The 13,284-nt window shown below is 42.5% G+C and overlaps 1 protein-coding gene and 1 non-coding gene across 6 annotated transcripts in view; both read right to left on the bottom strand.

Annotated features, from left to right (window-relative positions):
- Positions 1 to 1,340: 1,340 nt before the first annotated feature.
- The window catches only part of CHD8 (chromodomain helicase DNA binding protein 8), a 99,362-nt gene continuing 87,418 nt past the window's right edge, over positions 1,341 to 13,284 (bottom strand). For 4 of the 5 annotated variants that reach the window (XM_044274658.1, XM_044274650.1, XM_044274665.1 and 1 more), the window contains exons 27-38: positions 9,369 to 9,495; positions 9,056 to 9,128; positions 8,893 to 8,944; positions 8,335 to 8,536; positions 7,983 to 8,191; positions 7,360 to 7,872; positions 6,522 to 6,652; positions 6,236 to 6,436; positions 5,985 to 6,092; positions 5,599 to 5,745; positions 4,413 to 4,526; positions 1,341 to 2,442 (exon numbers count right to left, since the gene is read on the bottom strand). In XM_044274658.1, coding sequence (XP_044130593.1) covers positions 2,041 to 2,442; positions 4,413 to 4,526; positions 5,599 to 5,745; positions 5,985 to 6,092; positions 6,236 to 6,436; positions 6,522 to 6,652; positions 7,360 to 7,872; positions 7,983 to 8,191; positions 8,335 to 8,536; positions 8,893 to 8,944; positions 9,056 to 9,128; positions 9,369 to 9,495 — 2,279 coding nt within the window. In that variant the 3' untranslated portion in view covers positions 1,341 to 2,040. The remainder of the gene's footprint in view (positions 2,443 to 4,412; positions 4,527 to 5,598; positions 5,746 to 5,984; positions 6,093 to 6,235; positions 6,437 to 6,521; positions 6,653 to 7,359; positions 7,873 to 7,982; positions 8,192 to 8,334; positions 8,537 to 8,892; positions 8,945 to 9,055; positions 9,129 to 9,368; positions 9,496 to 13,284) is intronic. The other variant, XM_044274675.1, reaches the window with a different exon arrangement.
- LOC122925290 lies at positions 9,202 to 9,314 on the bottom strand. The gene has a single exon (XR_006387601.1). It is a non-coding gene; the product is annotated as a small nucleolar RNA U6-53/MBII-28 (small nucleolar RNA).

Genomic DNA, 13,284 nt, shown 5'->3' with positions numbered 1-13,284 from the left:
AGTCCAGCAGGTCACCTCTTCAGCAGCTGGCACCCAAAGTGGCAGGAGGGGGGCTGTCTCGCTGGATCCAGGTGACCCTTAGGCTGGTGGGGAGCTGGGATGCCCTGGTCCACATTTTCTTCTTGGGGGAGGTCGGGTGGTGAGGGAATCAGACATCGGCCTTGCTCCCGGGGTAGACAGAGGGGCTAGGCGCCTCTGTTTCCCCTACCTAAAAGGGAAAAAAGAAAAAAATAACAAAAAGGAAGCTGCCCTGTAAGGAGGGAGGTCTGCCTCCTACGACACTAAGCTTAAAACCAATATGCTCTCTCCAGGCTGGAGGGGGTATAGCCAGCAGAGGAAGAGCTAACACTTTTTAGCCTAGTGTCGCCTCCTAGTGGCAGCAGCAGCTATACCCACAGTCCTGTGTCCCCCAATGATACGAGCAAGAAATATAGTTAATGTTCCATCTAAGTAGCCTGATGCTTTTTCTCACCATCATGTAAGTAATGTTACCATTTTACTACAGAAAATGTATTACTAAATTACTGGCCATTTATGAAGAAGTTTGAGCAGGAGTGTGATGAAATGCAGTAATCGTAGTCAGACTCCACAGCCCTGCCTCCTGGGGCCGTTGCTTACTGTTGGTTAATCCTACTGCAGCCATGAGATGGTAAAACCCCTTTAAATGACGCCATTAAAAGGCACTGATCATGTGTCCATTGGCTCTGAAACTTGCGGTAAAATATTTAGCGTACATGTCTGAGATTCTAGGGCTATACACCAACTTGTCATGTGACAGAGGATGCTGTAGAATTAATTTGGGTTGCGACCCACAAGGTACAGCAGCTGTGGTATGACCGCCAGCAGAAAGCCAAACCTGCTGGATTTCAGTGCAAACACATCCACTACGATTAGCTGTGCTGTAACCAGAGTTAGGCTGGTTTGACGATTGCTGGGGTCACATACCATTATATTGATTTATGATGCTATGCAACCCAACAGTTCTGGAATGTATTGGATAACACTGACAGCATTATGTCAATGTTATCCAGTACATTCCAGACCTCTAAGGGTTACATAGCATCATAAATCAATACAATGCTATGTGACCCTGGCAGTGCTGGAAGTTCAGGACGGGCTGCTGTGCCCGAGCGTGACACTTGCTCGTCTGAATAGGGCCTTACATTGCAGTCCGTCTCACACTCAATAGTCGTTGTGTAGCCTTGGCCTGAATTTGATTTGATGTAAGAGTTTAAACGAGCAGCACAGAGATCTAAAAAGATGAAAGGCAGGGTAAGCCAAGTGGTCAAATATGCAGTAATGATTAATACACCGTACATATTAATTCCACAACACACACATTCTATTAAATCAAGTAATTTATTAATTTCTTATGGATGTCTGAGGAGGCAACGTGAGGGCTGGCTCCTCACATTTCCTGCACCCTACAAAATTCATTTTCTGCTCCTCAGTGTCAGGTCCCGCATGTACACACAAACAGAAAGTGCCCATCCCCTCCCTCATACAGATGTTACACAGATCTAACTCTGCTTTGCAAAGATTTTCTTATGTCCTGTGCAACTTAAGTTGCAGTTATGTGACCGCAACACATCCAATTCATCTTATCCCCATAACAGTGACCTATGGGAGTGATGCACATCAGGGCTGGGTGAATAGTGGAGAACCCCAAAATGGGACAGGGACCTTGCCACCCAGATCCCAAGTGCTTTATTGCACTTTAAGACTGTTCATCATGTTCCAGAACCTGTTCTGTGCTAGTGTGGTACAAGGCCCCTTCCAGCAAGAGAGTTAATATTAAATAAAATAAAAAAAAATATATATATCATTTGTCCTTTGTGATCCAGCGTGAATCCTGCCGCGGGAAATCCTGGGACTAGAAGCTGGAAACAGTTTGGAGTTCTGTTAAGGAGAAGGGAGAACAAACAAAAAAAAAAACAAAAAAAAACAGGCTACCGATGAGAAAATTGTGAAGGCTCTAAAGAGAGGTTTTGGCCCTGCATCTCTGAGTTGTTCATAGTTCCCACAATGGGCATGGTCTTATCAGGGTCTGTCCAAATCATCGTCACTAGAAGAAGAATTTGCTGGCATCATAGGGTCATCCAGCAAAGAAAAATGTTGTTGTGGGGGCTCATAGCCAGGTAAATCATCTCCAAATGTAGGTCCTTGAATTCTGCTTGCCGACGCTGCATGCAGAGAGTGGAAACGGGGTAATCCCATTCCTCCAAGTCCAGACTGGTGTAGGATTCCTCCCCCTGCTGCTCCATACATAGCCCGCAAAGCATTAGCGGGTTCTGGTCTAGGGTCCCGGGTAAAGGAATGAGAAGAGTCCCCAGCTGTGTGCATCACAGGTGGCATTATTATCTTGGAAGGAGGACGTTTCTTCCTCTTTTTAGCAGATGTGGGAAGATGCTGAGTATCAAATGTAGTCTCTGGAAGAGAAGACTGAAAAGAAAGACATAATGAGCAATGGCACAAGAGTAGGTTCAGACTTGCTTCATCATTACAAGACCAATTTTCAAACACAGGGGGTCATTTGTGATCAGATATACGAGTGTCGCATATCTGGAGCAGTTTGTCGCACTTCTTCCCCACTCATGCCAGGTCTGAAAAAAAAGAGTGGGCAGGGCGTGGACGGGGAAGGTCGACAGGCCAGTCTCATTGATCATTTTCTACGAAATGTTCCAAAAGTAACACAGCAAGGAAGCGGTCTTACATTTAAAACAGTCGATGGATACGCCGAAGGTATGTAGAGGCTGGCGCTTCTACATAACTTCGGAGATCCACCTCCAGGTATAGGGCTTATTAAGACTGGCATCTAAAATGTCGGTCTTAATAAATGTGCCCCATAATTCTTTTCTCTTTAAAAAGATCTGTTCTAAAAGTTTTACAAGATTTTTATTTTGTACATTTATGTACTGCAGTCACTGTAACCCTGAAAAGGTTTTCTAAAAAAGGACCAAAAGCAAAAGATATTCGTAGACAAGTCACATCACAGAAATTTGCAGATCAAAAGGTGGAAAAGAAATGCCTATATTCTATCAAAATTAGAGGCCTCAAGTAGTAAGAATTAGTGGAGCTTTAATCCAACTTTTCAATCTACTGAGTGTGATACTACAGCATGAGGCTTCTTCACTGGCATGGGCGGATTGGCCATAGACCTTACAGGGAAGTTTCCCAGTGGGCTGATGGGCCCAAGCCCTTCTTTCTGCCGCTGCCCAGGTACATAATGAGCTCTCAAGGATAACTAAAGCTGTGAGAATCAGGTACTCTCAGGTAAAAGTGTTGCTACTTTTGGACCCGCCTATAACATGGGGCCACTTATTGTTTTCCAGGGCCACTATGTTCCCAGTCCTCCCCTGCTCACTGGTGAACTTAGAATTCGGTAATCTACTCAGGACCTGTCAGATCTCCCAGTACATCTCAAATTACTGGTTGCCTACTTAGGCTTTAAAAGAGCACTAAATACTAAAAGCTACAGCAAACGCCTCACAAAATCTCCTTTCCTTTGATACTATTCTGCCTCACGGTATAATTCCCTAGAACACATGCCACCATCCTTCGCAGCTATGCCTGCACTAGGACCGAAAGATTGTTAAGCCACACCTCCATGGCCAAACCCCACCCATCAGTAACCTAAAACAGAACACAAGGCAGGAAATTAAAGGGGTTGTCCCATCTTGCCGTTTCCATGAAGAGATGGAACTAAGTGCGGCGCACACAGGTGAATTACTGAAACTGCCGAGCGGGTCGGCACTCCACTGTTCCTGTAACAGAAGCAGTACAGCTTCTTCTGCCACACTGTTTACCTAGCTCCCATCCACTGCAATGAGAGTTACGGAAACAGTGCCGGTCCACTCGGCAGCTTCCACAAACCCAGCTACCTGGGGACAGCGCCTAGTCCCATCTTGCCACTGGAAACGGCGAGATGCAACAATCTCTCTAACCCGTTTTTTGTTCTGAGCAGACCTTATTTAAAGGCTATGAACACCTTCGGGGCAATCTATTTTATTTTACGATTACATTTTACACATTTAAGCCATATTCTTATCAGTCTGATAAAAGTTCAGCTATAATGAATGTTTATGTGGTCTCTGTTCTCCTGACTGGGCTTCACATGAGCCGTCAGCTGACAGGACTGAGAAGTAATCCTCTGCAAACAGACTGATTATTTATTAAAAGATCAGTTTTATTTTTAGCCCAAAAATAAGCAAAATGTGTAAAATGTAATAAAAAAATCCTGAAGGTGTCCATAGCGTTTAAGCGTTTTGGGCGTATACAGATAATCCTGCGGGATGGCAAGATAACCCTTTCATCTTTAGTATCTAGGTTTAGTGTCCCAGTAAGGTAGAATTACATCCTGCAGACATTTAAATAGTTGAAGATTTTCAGCCCTCAGGGGCCAGCTACTTTACCTTTTTACCATTATGATGGTGAGATTGCTGCACAGTGCCCACACTTCCAAGCGCTGTTGAGGAAGATTTTGATTTCTTACTCTTCTTTTTGCGTTTCCTTCGGTCTTCCATATACTGTGGGCAAAAAATGGAGAAGATAAATAAATCATGGATCTTGATAATGAATGACGCGAACAGCATACAAATCGCTTACCAAGTCGTTCTATTCGCAGCATGTTTCACATATAGTATTATCTTTGTAGAAGTCCGTATTTGTCGTTGCGGTCAGTTTAGAGTATTTTATATTAGTCCCTGACTAATCTAAAACTGAGGACATGGTAATTATGCACGAGTATTATTTGACATGTTTTTATTCTACAATTAACATTTTCTGACTATTCAGGCTTTTGTCTGCGGTTGTCTAGTTTACAGTGTTTCCCAACCAGTGTGCCTCCAGCTGTTGCAAAACTACAACTCGCTGTGCGGGCATGCTAGGAGTTGTAGTTTTGCAACAGCTGGAGGCACACTGGTTGGGAAACACTGGTCTAGTATACTTGCATATAAAAATTACAAGAGAAGACAATGCAAACCATTCATGTGTTGACATGGTTGGGTTTGCACTGGGCACATTCATGGTAAATTCTGATAATCCACAGCAGAAATCATAGTTTGAATTCCTGCGAAGGATTACCATCAAGTGAATCGATCGGCATACGATCCGCACACGGATTTAGTTCCGCTGAAGTTTAATAAAGCTAGACTGGATTTTCTGAGGTATGTGAACGACGCAAGCTTGTTGTGGATTTAATCTAGAATTAACAGCAAAAGCTGCACCTAAATGCTGACACAATCCACAACATGCGAACATGGTCTTAAAGGGATCACCAAAGCTAATGTGCAATGAAGAAATTGTGAAGCTGAATCAGAGATAATCATTCCCAAGACTGCGGTTTTCTAATGATAAAGCTCCCATCAATAAACAACCACACATTTTAGAATATAGGAAATGCCCCTGCATTCATAAACCAACAGGAGCAAAAGTGATGACTGCATGTGGCCTCATAAAAAGGAGAGCACTAGAAGTTGACTAACTTATAATATAAAGTTGGAAAACCCTGCAGCCAAGTCCAAAATTCTCTTCTTTGGACAGCTACAATGAATAAAACATACATTGATATGGAACATGGAGGGAAAAAAAAAACCTTACTGCTATAAAGCGGGGATCCACAATGTAGTCCGGGTGTCTATGCAGCCATTCATGCAACTGACAGCGTTTTGGGGCTTCCTCTCCAAGAAGCACCGTGCCATCCCTCTGATTGACAACTGGTATTCGAGCATCCATATCTAGATCCATCTGAAATGTAACGAGTAGATGGTCAGACATGGATCACTACACAACAAATACAGTAGAATTACTAATACCAGATATGGTCTAAGTCAAATCTCTGATTGTAATAATTCCAGAGACCTGCTGGGGGAAAGTGTTGTGTGCCGCTTTGGTCCCCTCAATACACGTAATTTCTTAATTCCTAAGCCAGCCGTTCACATTCATATCCTCTTTTCTCTGTGGTTACCATCATGAAAACTACTTACTTGTGCCAGCTTCTTTTTACTTTTCTTCTTATGGACATGCTGTACAGACTCCACTGCTCCATTACCTAGAAGCTTGTGTTTCTGAAACTTTATTTTCAGCCCTTCTTCCTAGAGGAGGAAATAAAGAATAACGGGTTGATATTAGATATGGCTTTTGGAAACATGTGGTTTCAGGACTGGCTGAGTTACAGCTGTATACCACCAGTCAAGAGCCAAAGAAAGGTGCTGCTACCAGAGATCCATTTACTTACACTTCTGATTTGTACGGTAAATTCCTTTGGGTCAGGTACAGAGCGTATGTGTGTAAAAGAGGCAGGACTCCGTTCTTCTGGTGATGGAGAGAGGCTGTCAGGACTGTCACTTAGTGGCTCGGTTATTCTTCGTGGTGAAGCCCATTTTCCAGTCAACACCGCATTACAAACTTGTTCAATTCGACAGATTAGAACTCGGTCCTATAAACACAGACGTTATTGCAGATCACTAAATATGATCACCAGATGCAATGGGCTTTCAAAAGAAGTATTGTCTGGGGGTTACCTTTGGCCAGTCTGCACTGTGTGGATTTTCCAAAACCGTCTGAGCACTGTCCTCTGTGTTGAGGTCAGCAGGGGAGGCAGTGAGAGACACGCGACTTTCTTCATCAAATAAACGAGAATGTGGCAGGCCTGCTAAAAAGAGAACATAACAGAGTCTAATGAATATGCAACCAATTTTCCCGATTACAAGGAGTTACAGGAATCAATAGCTAGCAGCAATGGTGGATTACAACAGATGTTTGGGTTGGCCTCCCCCCGGACCTGACGCTGCTAAGGGGCCTATGGCCACTCAAAATGCCCAATATTTCTGGGCAAACATTCAGGGCTTGGGCCCCAGATGTTTTGCCCAGTGCCCCGCGTTTGACTACTACAGCAGGGTACAGGTGTCCATAGCTCCCATCCCCACCGTTCAGTCTCATAGGCAACAAGACACTAGGCCTGAAGCCTAGGAGGCCGTAGGGAGGCACAGATGTGCATGATGATGTCATCGTGACCGCCCGCATCGGGAACTGGTAACACAGGCCTGCATCACAGTATACCAGTTTTTTTTTCTCATGGGGAACAAGCATGAGGAACGGCTCCAGGCCTTAGGGCCACTTAATCCACCCCTGGCTATCAGGTGTAACAGGTGGGGGAAGATGCCAACAAGTCTATTCTCCTGTAGTGCCAACCACAGGGGAAATAAAGCATTACACAGTTCCCCCTGAAACCAGGTCAGGTTCTCTAAAGTGAGAGATGGTCAGCTGTACTAACAAAAAAAGATAATAATTCTGTATGCATGTACATTATCTATTAGCAAGTTTAATTTTATATTTAACTGACTACTTGCATATACTCACCATTAAGTTTGGATAATCTGTTCTCATTCTCATCTGAGGAATCATCTGAACTAGATGATGAAGACGATGAAGAACAAGAGGATCTGCGTGGAGCTGGAGAAGAGCTCACAGATGAGGAAAGCGAAAGCATATGAGGTTGATGAAGTTCTTGGGGAGGCAGCGAAGGAGCAACAGACGTGGGAGTGGATGGGCGGGAGTGATTAGCCACATCCCGAGATTGGAGGTAGCTGAGGCGGCAACTTAAAAACGAAAACGAGGGGTCTGGCATTAACGCGAGATCAGTGCGGCTCAGACCATAGCGAGCTGCTCCTTCAAGTAGTTCTTTATCGTGCCGGCCACTCTCCCACCACTCTGGCAGTTCTAGGTCTGGCCGACAAAGAGATAAACGTGCAGGAAGTAAAGGATGGCACAGGACCTGTTCGCGCACCCTACGCAGGAGGTCTAGACGGAACAAAGCTCGCGAGGCACGTTCTTCTGATATGGGTTCAATGAACAGAGATGGATCTGGTGGTTCTAAAGAAAGGATTTAAATAAACTATGAGACACAGGATACCCTTCTATTTCTCACAACCAGCATTTATACAAAAGGATCTAGAGTTTAAACAAGCACCAGTTTTACTCACCATCTCCTGCGGCTGGTGGCAAACGACACACTTGCCGGCACATTGCCACAAAACCATGAAAATACTTAAGCAGAGAGTCATCTGTTTTCTTGTCCAACCTTGCTAAGCTACGAAATCTATGCCAGTCATAATGTTGTGTGTCTGGATCATATTCCACTCCAAAGCTGGATAGCACACGGAAAAAGTCACAGGCCTCACGCCGTGTCCACCTGTGAAAAGAAAATATACAATAGTACAAAGCTAGGGAAAGGAATGAATACAAGAATAAGTGTAGTGGAAACCTCGATACCTGCTCTCTATATCCGTTAGTGGATACAATAAGCCCTTATTGAAAGTCATCTGACGTACTAACCTTTGTTGCTTCTCTCGACGTGCAATTTCTTTCAGTTTGAAAGCGGCTTCACAACGTTTCCTCCGTTTGTCACCTCTTTCTGCAGCTTCCATCTTTAGTTGTTCACGTTTGTAGCTACGTTGGCAGGCAGTAATAAGGCGACGGAGACGAGCTGTGAGAGCAGACCCTGGTGGCCATAACATGCCACTTGGCATTGGTGTTGCTAAAAATAAAAGGACATGAGCGAGTTGAAGAATGTTCGAAACTGACAATGTTCGTTTGCTAATGGTTTACACGGTATAAGTCCCAACATCTACCCTCGGAAGAGAACACCTGAAAGTTGCTCTCATGTTTCACAGTTATTTCTAGGATTCTTTGACCATGCACCTCTCTGAGGTTCTCTTACCTAGCTGAAAAGTCATTATCAATGAGACAATGGCAAGCATAGCAGACAAATCTATCTCTCACGTTTTTTTATTTTATTTTGGCAGATAGCAACGCATCATCAGCTAGTGGACTGCTAGCCTCCTAGACGATGGCACAGTGACATTAGGGTACATTCATTTATAATTAACTCACCTTCTTCACCATCAACTACAGATATTTCCTCATCCATCATTAAAGGGTCCATCTACAGAAACACAGCAATTTTACATAGGTCGGAGTGTTTTAGAAATAAAAACAAAAGTAGCAGAAAATGAAGTGAGAAGAGGGGAAAGGAGTCCAAGATGGCATAGCCTACCTCATCCTCAGGATCTTTCTGGCCATGTAGTGGTTTGTATTCTGGATCTTCTATATCCCTATCAAAGTCTCCACTGAAGGATTCAGAAGAGTTGCAATAGGTTACTAAACACAGAATATTAGGCATCTGCTTAACCTCATTTCTAGCTGCCTTCAGCACTCACAGATTGAGAAGTGGATTTAACTCACTCGCCCCCAGCACAGGTCCTTCAAGGCCCTGGCTGTTGCGTCGGTATTAGCATGGCAATTCATCACTGACAGCACCATACACTGTTTTGTTCTACCCTTGTTAGATTTTGGCAAACCATTCTCACCTCTCAGGCATTTCAGCAAAGTCTTGTGCATGGTGCTCGGCTGCAATTGCCTGCTCATCTGGTCCTCCCACCTTTTCCAAGAAACAAAGCAGAGGATCAGCACGCATGGTGTTGTACTTCTCATAACCTGCATGGAAAGTAAAAGGGTCACTGAGTGTTGTAGTACGACAGTTCAAGGAACATACTGCTTAGAGAAAGAAAAAAAAAGTACAATGTAGTCAGTTATGCACATTTTTGTTCCATTTTAATATCTAATTCAATATGGAAACACATACTACATACAAATGTATTCACTTACTAACATTTTATTTGCCCTAATTAATGCATGTCAGTCCTAGATGATGGGGAAGGAGTTGAATTACTTAAACCTAGGCTGCAGTCTTTTTGTTCCATCTACATATCAAATTTTTTGATTCGAATATTCTCATTTCAAAAGGACATTTAATTAACATGTTATGGGTAAGGTTACACTGCAACATTGGTCGAGGCCAGGGTCATAGTGGCATTGCAGTGTAGTGGTCATATCAGAAATGAACGGGGTTGCAGTGCGAGTTGCAAATGTGCCATGACTGTGACCCCCCGAATCCCAAAAAGTCCAACAGAGTTGGCTTGTGTGTGATGCAGGGGGCGCAGTCACAGCACACATGCAACTCTCACTGTGACCCATTGATTTCCATGAGATCACCACTACACAGCGATGCTGGACTTAACTCTTTCGTTACCAGCACCGTACATGTACGGCGCTGGAGCGATGTGCAAATATGGCGCCTGCTCGCAAATGCAGCGGGCGTCATGGCCAGTGGGTCTCTGCTGTTTCAAACAGCAGAGACCCGTGACTAATTACAGCGACCAGTAATAATGCCGAACGCGGTAATTAAAGCCTTTAGATGCGGTGATCAAGTGAGATCACGGCATCTAAAGGGTGAAAAACCCACGAGCTTCCGGGGTTCTTTCTGGCATCTTCTGCAGCCAATGAGGATGCCGGTAATTGATTTCAATGCTCTGGGTCTCGCTGAAGAGACCCAGGATATTGAAGCTGCATTTCTTATTTTGGCCACCAGGTGGCAGGCCAACATAAGAAATGAGCAATTCTTAATAATAAAAAAAAATATATATATTTTTATTCTGGATTTTGTACACTCAAATACGAGCTTCAAAATCATAAAAAAAAAAAAAAAAAAAAAAAATTATATATATATATATATATATATATATATATATATATATATATATATATAATTTTTTTTTACAATACAAATTAATTTATGAAGTTATTACCCGAAGTCTCGCGAGACTTCACAAAGCAATAACTTTGGCTTATCGGAGCCAATACATTCTAATACTGTGAGGAGCTCCTGCTCCGTACAGTATTGGAACAAAGTTTTATGCAAATCGACTTCGAAGATAGAGATAGAGATGATAGAGATAGAGATGATAGAGATAGAGATGATAGAGATAGAGATGATAGAGATAGAGATGATAGAGATAGAGATGATAGAGATAGAGATGATAGATAGAGATGATAGAGATAGAGATGATAGAGATAGAGATGATAGTGATATAGATAGAGATGATAGAGATAGAGATGATAGAGATAGAGATGATAGAGATAGAGATAGAGATGATAGAGATAGAGATAGAGATGATAGAGATAGAGATAGAGATGATAGAGATAGAGATAGAGATGATAGAGATAGAGATAGAGATGATAGAGATAGAGATAGAGATAGAGATGATAGAGATAGAGATGATAGAGATAGAGATGATAGAGATAGAGATGATAGAGATAGAGATGATAGAGATAGAGATGATAGAGATAGAGATGATAGAGATAGAGATGATAGAGATAGAGATGATAGAGATAGAGATGATAGAGATAGAGATGATAGAGATAGAGATGATAGAGATAGAGATGATAGAGATAGAGATGATAGAGATAGAGATGATAGAGATAGAGATGATAGAGATAGAGATAGAGATAGAGATGATAGAGATAGAGATAGAGATGATAGAGATGATAGAGATAGAGATGATAGAGATAGAGATAGAGATGATAGAGATAGAGATAGAGATGATAGAGATAGAGATAGAGATGATAGAGATAGAGATGATAGAGATAGAGATGATAGAGATAGAGATGATAGAGATAGAGATATCTATATATCTATCTATATCTCTATATCTATAGAAAAAGTCAGGCAGCACTCCTCTTATTATGCAGCTGTAGCTGTGGGGTGCCCGCGGTGGTCCCTCGATTCAGGACTTAAGCAGCAAAGAAAATCCGCAGCACTCCTTGAAGTATAAGGTACCCTAGCAGGTTAGTAAAAAAAACATGCTGATAGAGCAAGGGATATCCCGAGAGAGGAATTGTTAATGTTGAAACAAAGACAGGCTAATATTAATATTAGGGATAAAGTGGTGCATTCTAGATTACCTGAAAAGGGCCAGTTGAGACAGACGTTTCTTAAAACAAAACGTATGGGATCTTTCCAGTGTCTGGGATGCGTGAATTGCAAACTGATGCATAAAAGGGTCGGTGTTCGCGCATCCAGACACGGGAGGAAATCTTTAGCATAAAGCATTATCTCACATGTGATTCATCATGGGTGATATATGTTCTATGGTGTCCGTGTAAAATGCTCTATGTGGGTGAAACCACATGTGATGTAAAAACCAGGTTGAACAATCACAGACAATCTATTAGGAACAAAAGACGTGATTTGCCTGTGTCGAAACATTTTTTTGAAAAAAATCATAAAGAGAATGATCTGAGATTTATGGTCTTGGACCATGTAAAACCATTAGATAGAGGAGGGGATAGTTTAACCATTTAAAAAAAACTGAGCTCAGGTGGATTTTCCGGTTGGATACTCAAACCCAAAGGGTTAAATGTCGAATTCAGGGTGACAGGAGGGATGGTTAGTTAATACCTTTTTGCTGCTCCTATCTGTTTGTATCTAGCATGCTGTATGGGGTGGACCCAATGGATGTTACATGATTGACCCACGTCAGAATGTTATAATTGTACTCTTTGAAAGTATGGTTCAGGCGTTTACCTTAGCTGGTTGGGGGAGTAGAAGGAGTAAATGGCGCAAGATAATGCCCAAACGATTGCCCTAAAGAAAAATGGCGGAAAAGACCTGTTACCGGGCTCGGATCACTGCCGCAGCGTACACGTGTGTGCGTGGTAGCCGCTGACGAGTGAACCGGACGTCATGACGCTAGGTCTCCTCCTACGGATGACGCATAGGAGTTATGTACTGCGTCGTCAGTAGGGAAGGAATTGACACATGTGCATTGAGGAGGGAGAGACACGGAGCAGTGGCGTGCCTCTATACAAGTCTAGACGCCATCTCCTTCTGTTCTACCGCATGTAGCCACAGCAAGGTATTTTATTATAGGATCTATATTGCACTTTATTGTATGCACTTTCATTTACTAAATATGGTGATGAAGAATCAAGATTGATATTGAAATAATGAAGAAGCACTGTGAGTCGTCTCTATCTATGCACATTGAGATGAATGAATTGTAACATGCCTCAAATATGGGAGTGTACTGGTTTTGTATTGGTTGATGAATTAATTGGTCACAATGTGATGATGTATTTATGCTAACACATATGCACTTTATGTTCACCTGACTTGAGAAAGGTTCTGTGAGAGAACCGAAACGTTGTCTTATTTTGACATGTGTGAATAAAACTACACTTTTTTTTTATACTTCAAGGAGTGCTGCGGATTTTCTTTGCTATATATATAAATTTTTTCAAATCACCCCCGTGTAATAAAAAAAAAAAAAACAACGAAACAAACATCATGGGTATCACTGCGACCGCAAACGCTCATACTATTAAAATAAAAAAATATTTTTCCAATATGGTGAATGGAAAAAAGGGTCAAAATGGCCAATTTGC

Source organism: Bufo gargarizans, chromosome 1 (assembly GCF_014858855.1).
Source record: "Bufo gargarizans isolate SCDJY-AF-19 chromosome 1, ASM1485885v1, whole genome shotgun sequence".
NCBI classification, from domain to species: Eukaryota; Metazoa; Chordata; class Amphibia; order Anura; family Bufonidae; genus Bufo; species Bufo gargarizans.
This window is presented reverse-complemented; position numbering and strand designations above follow the sequence as displayed.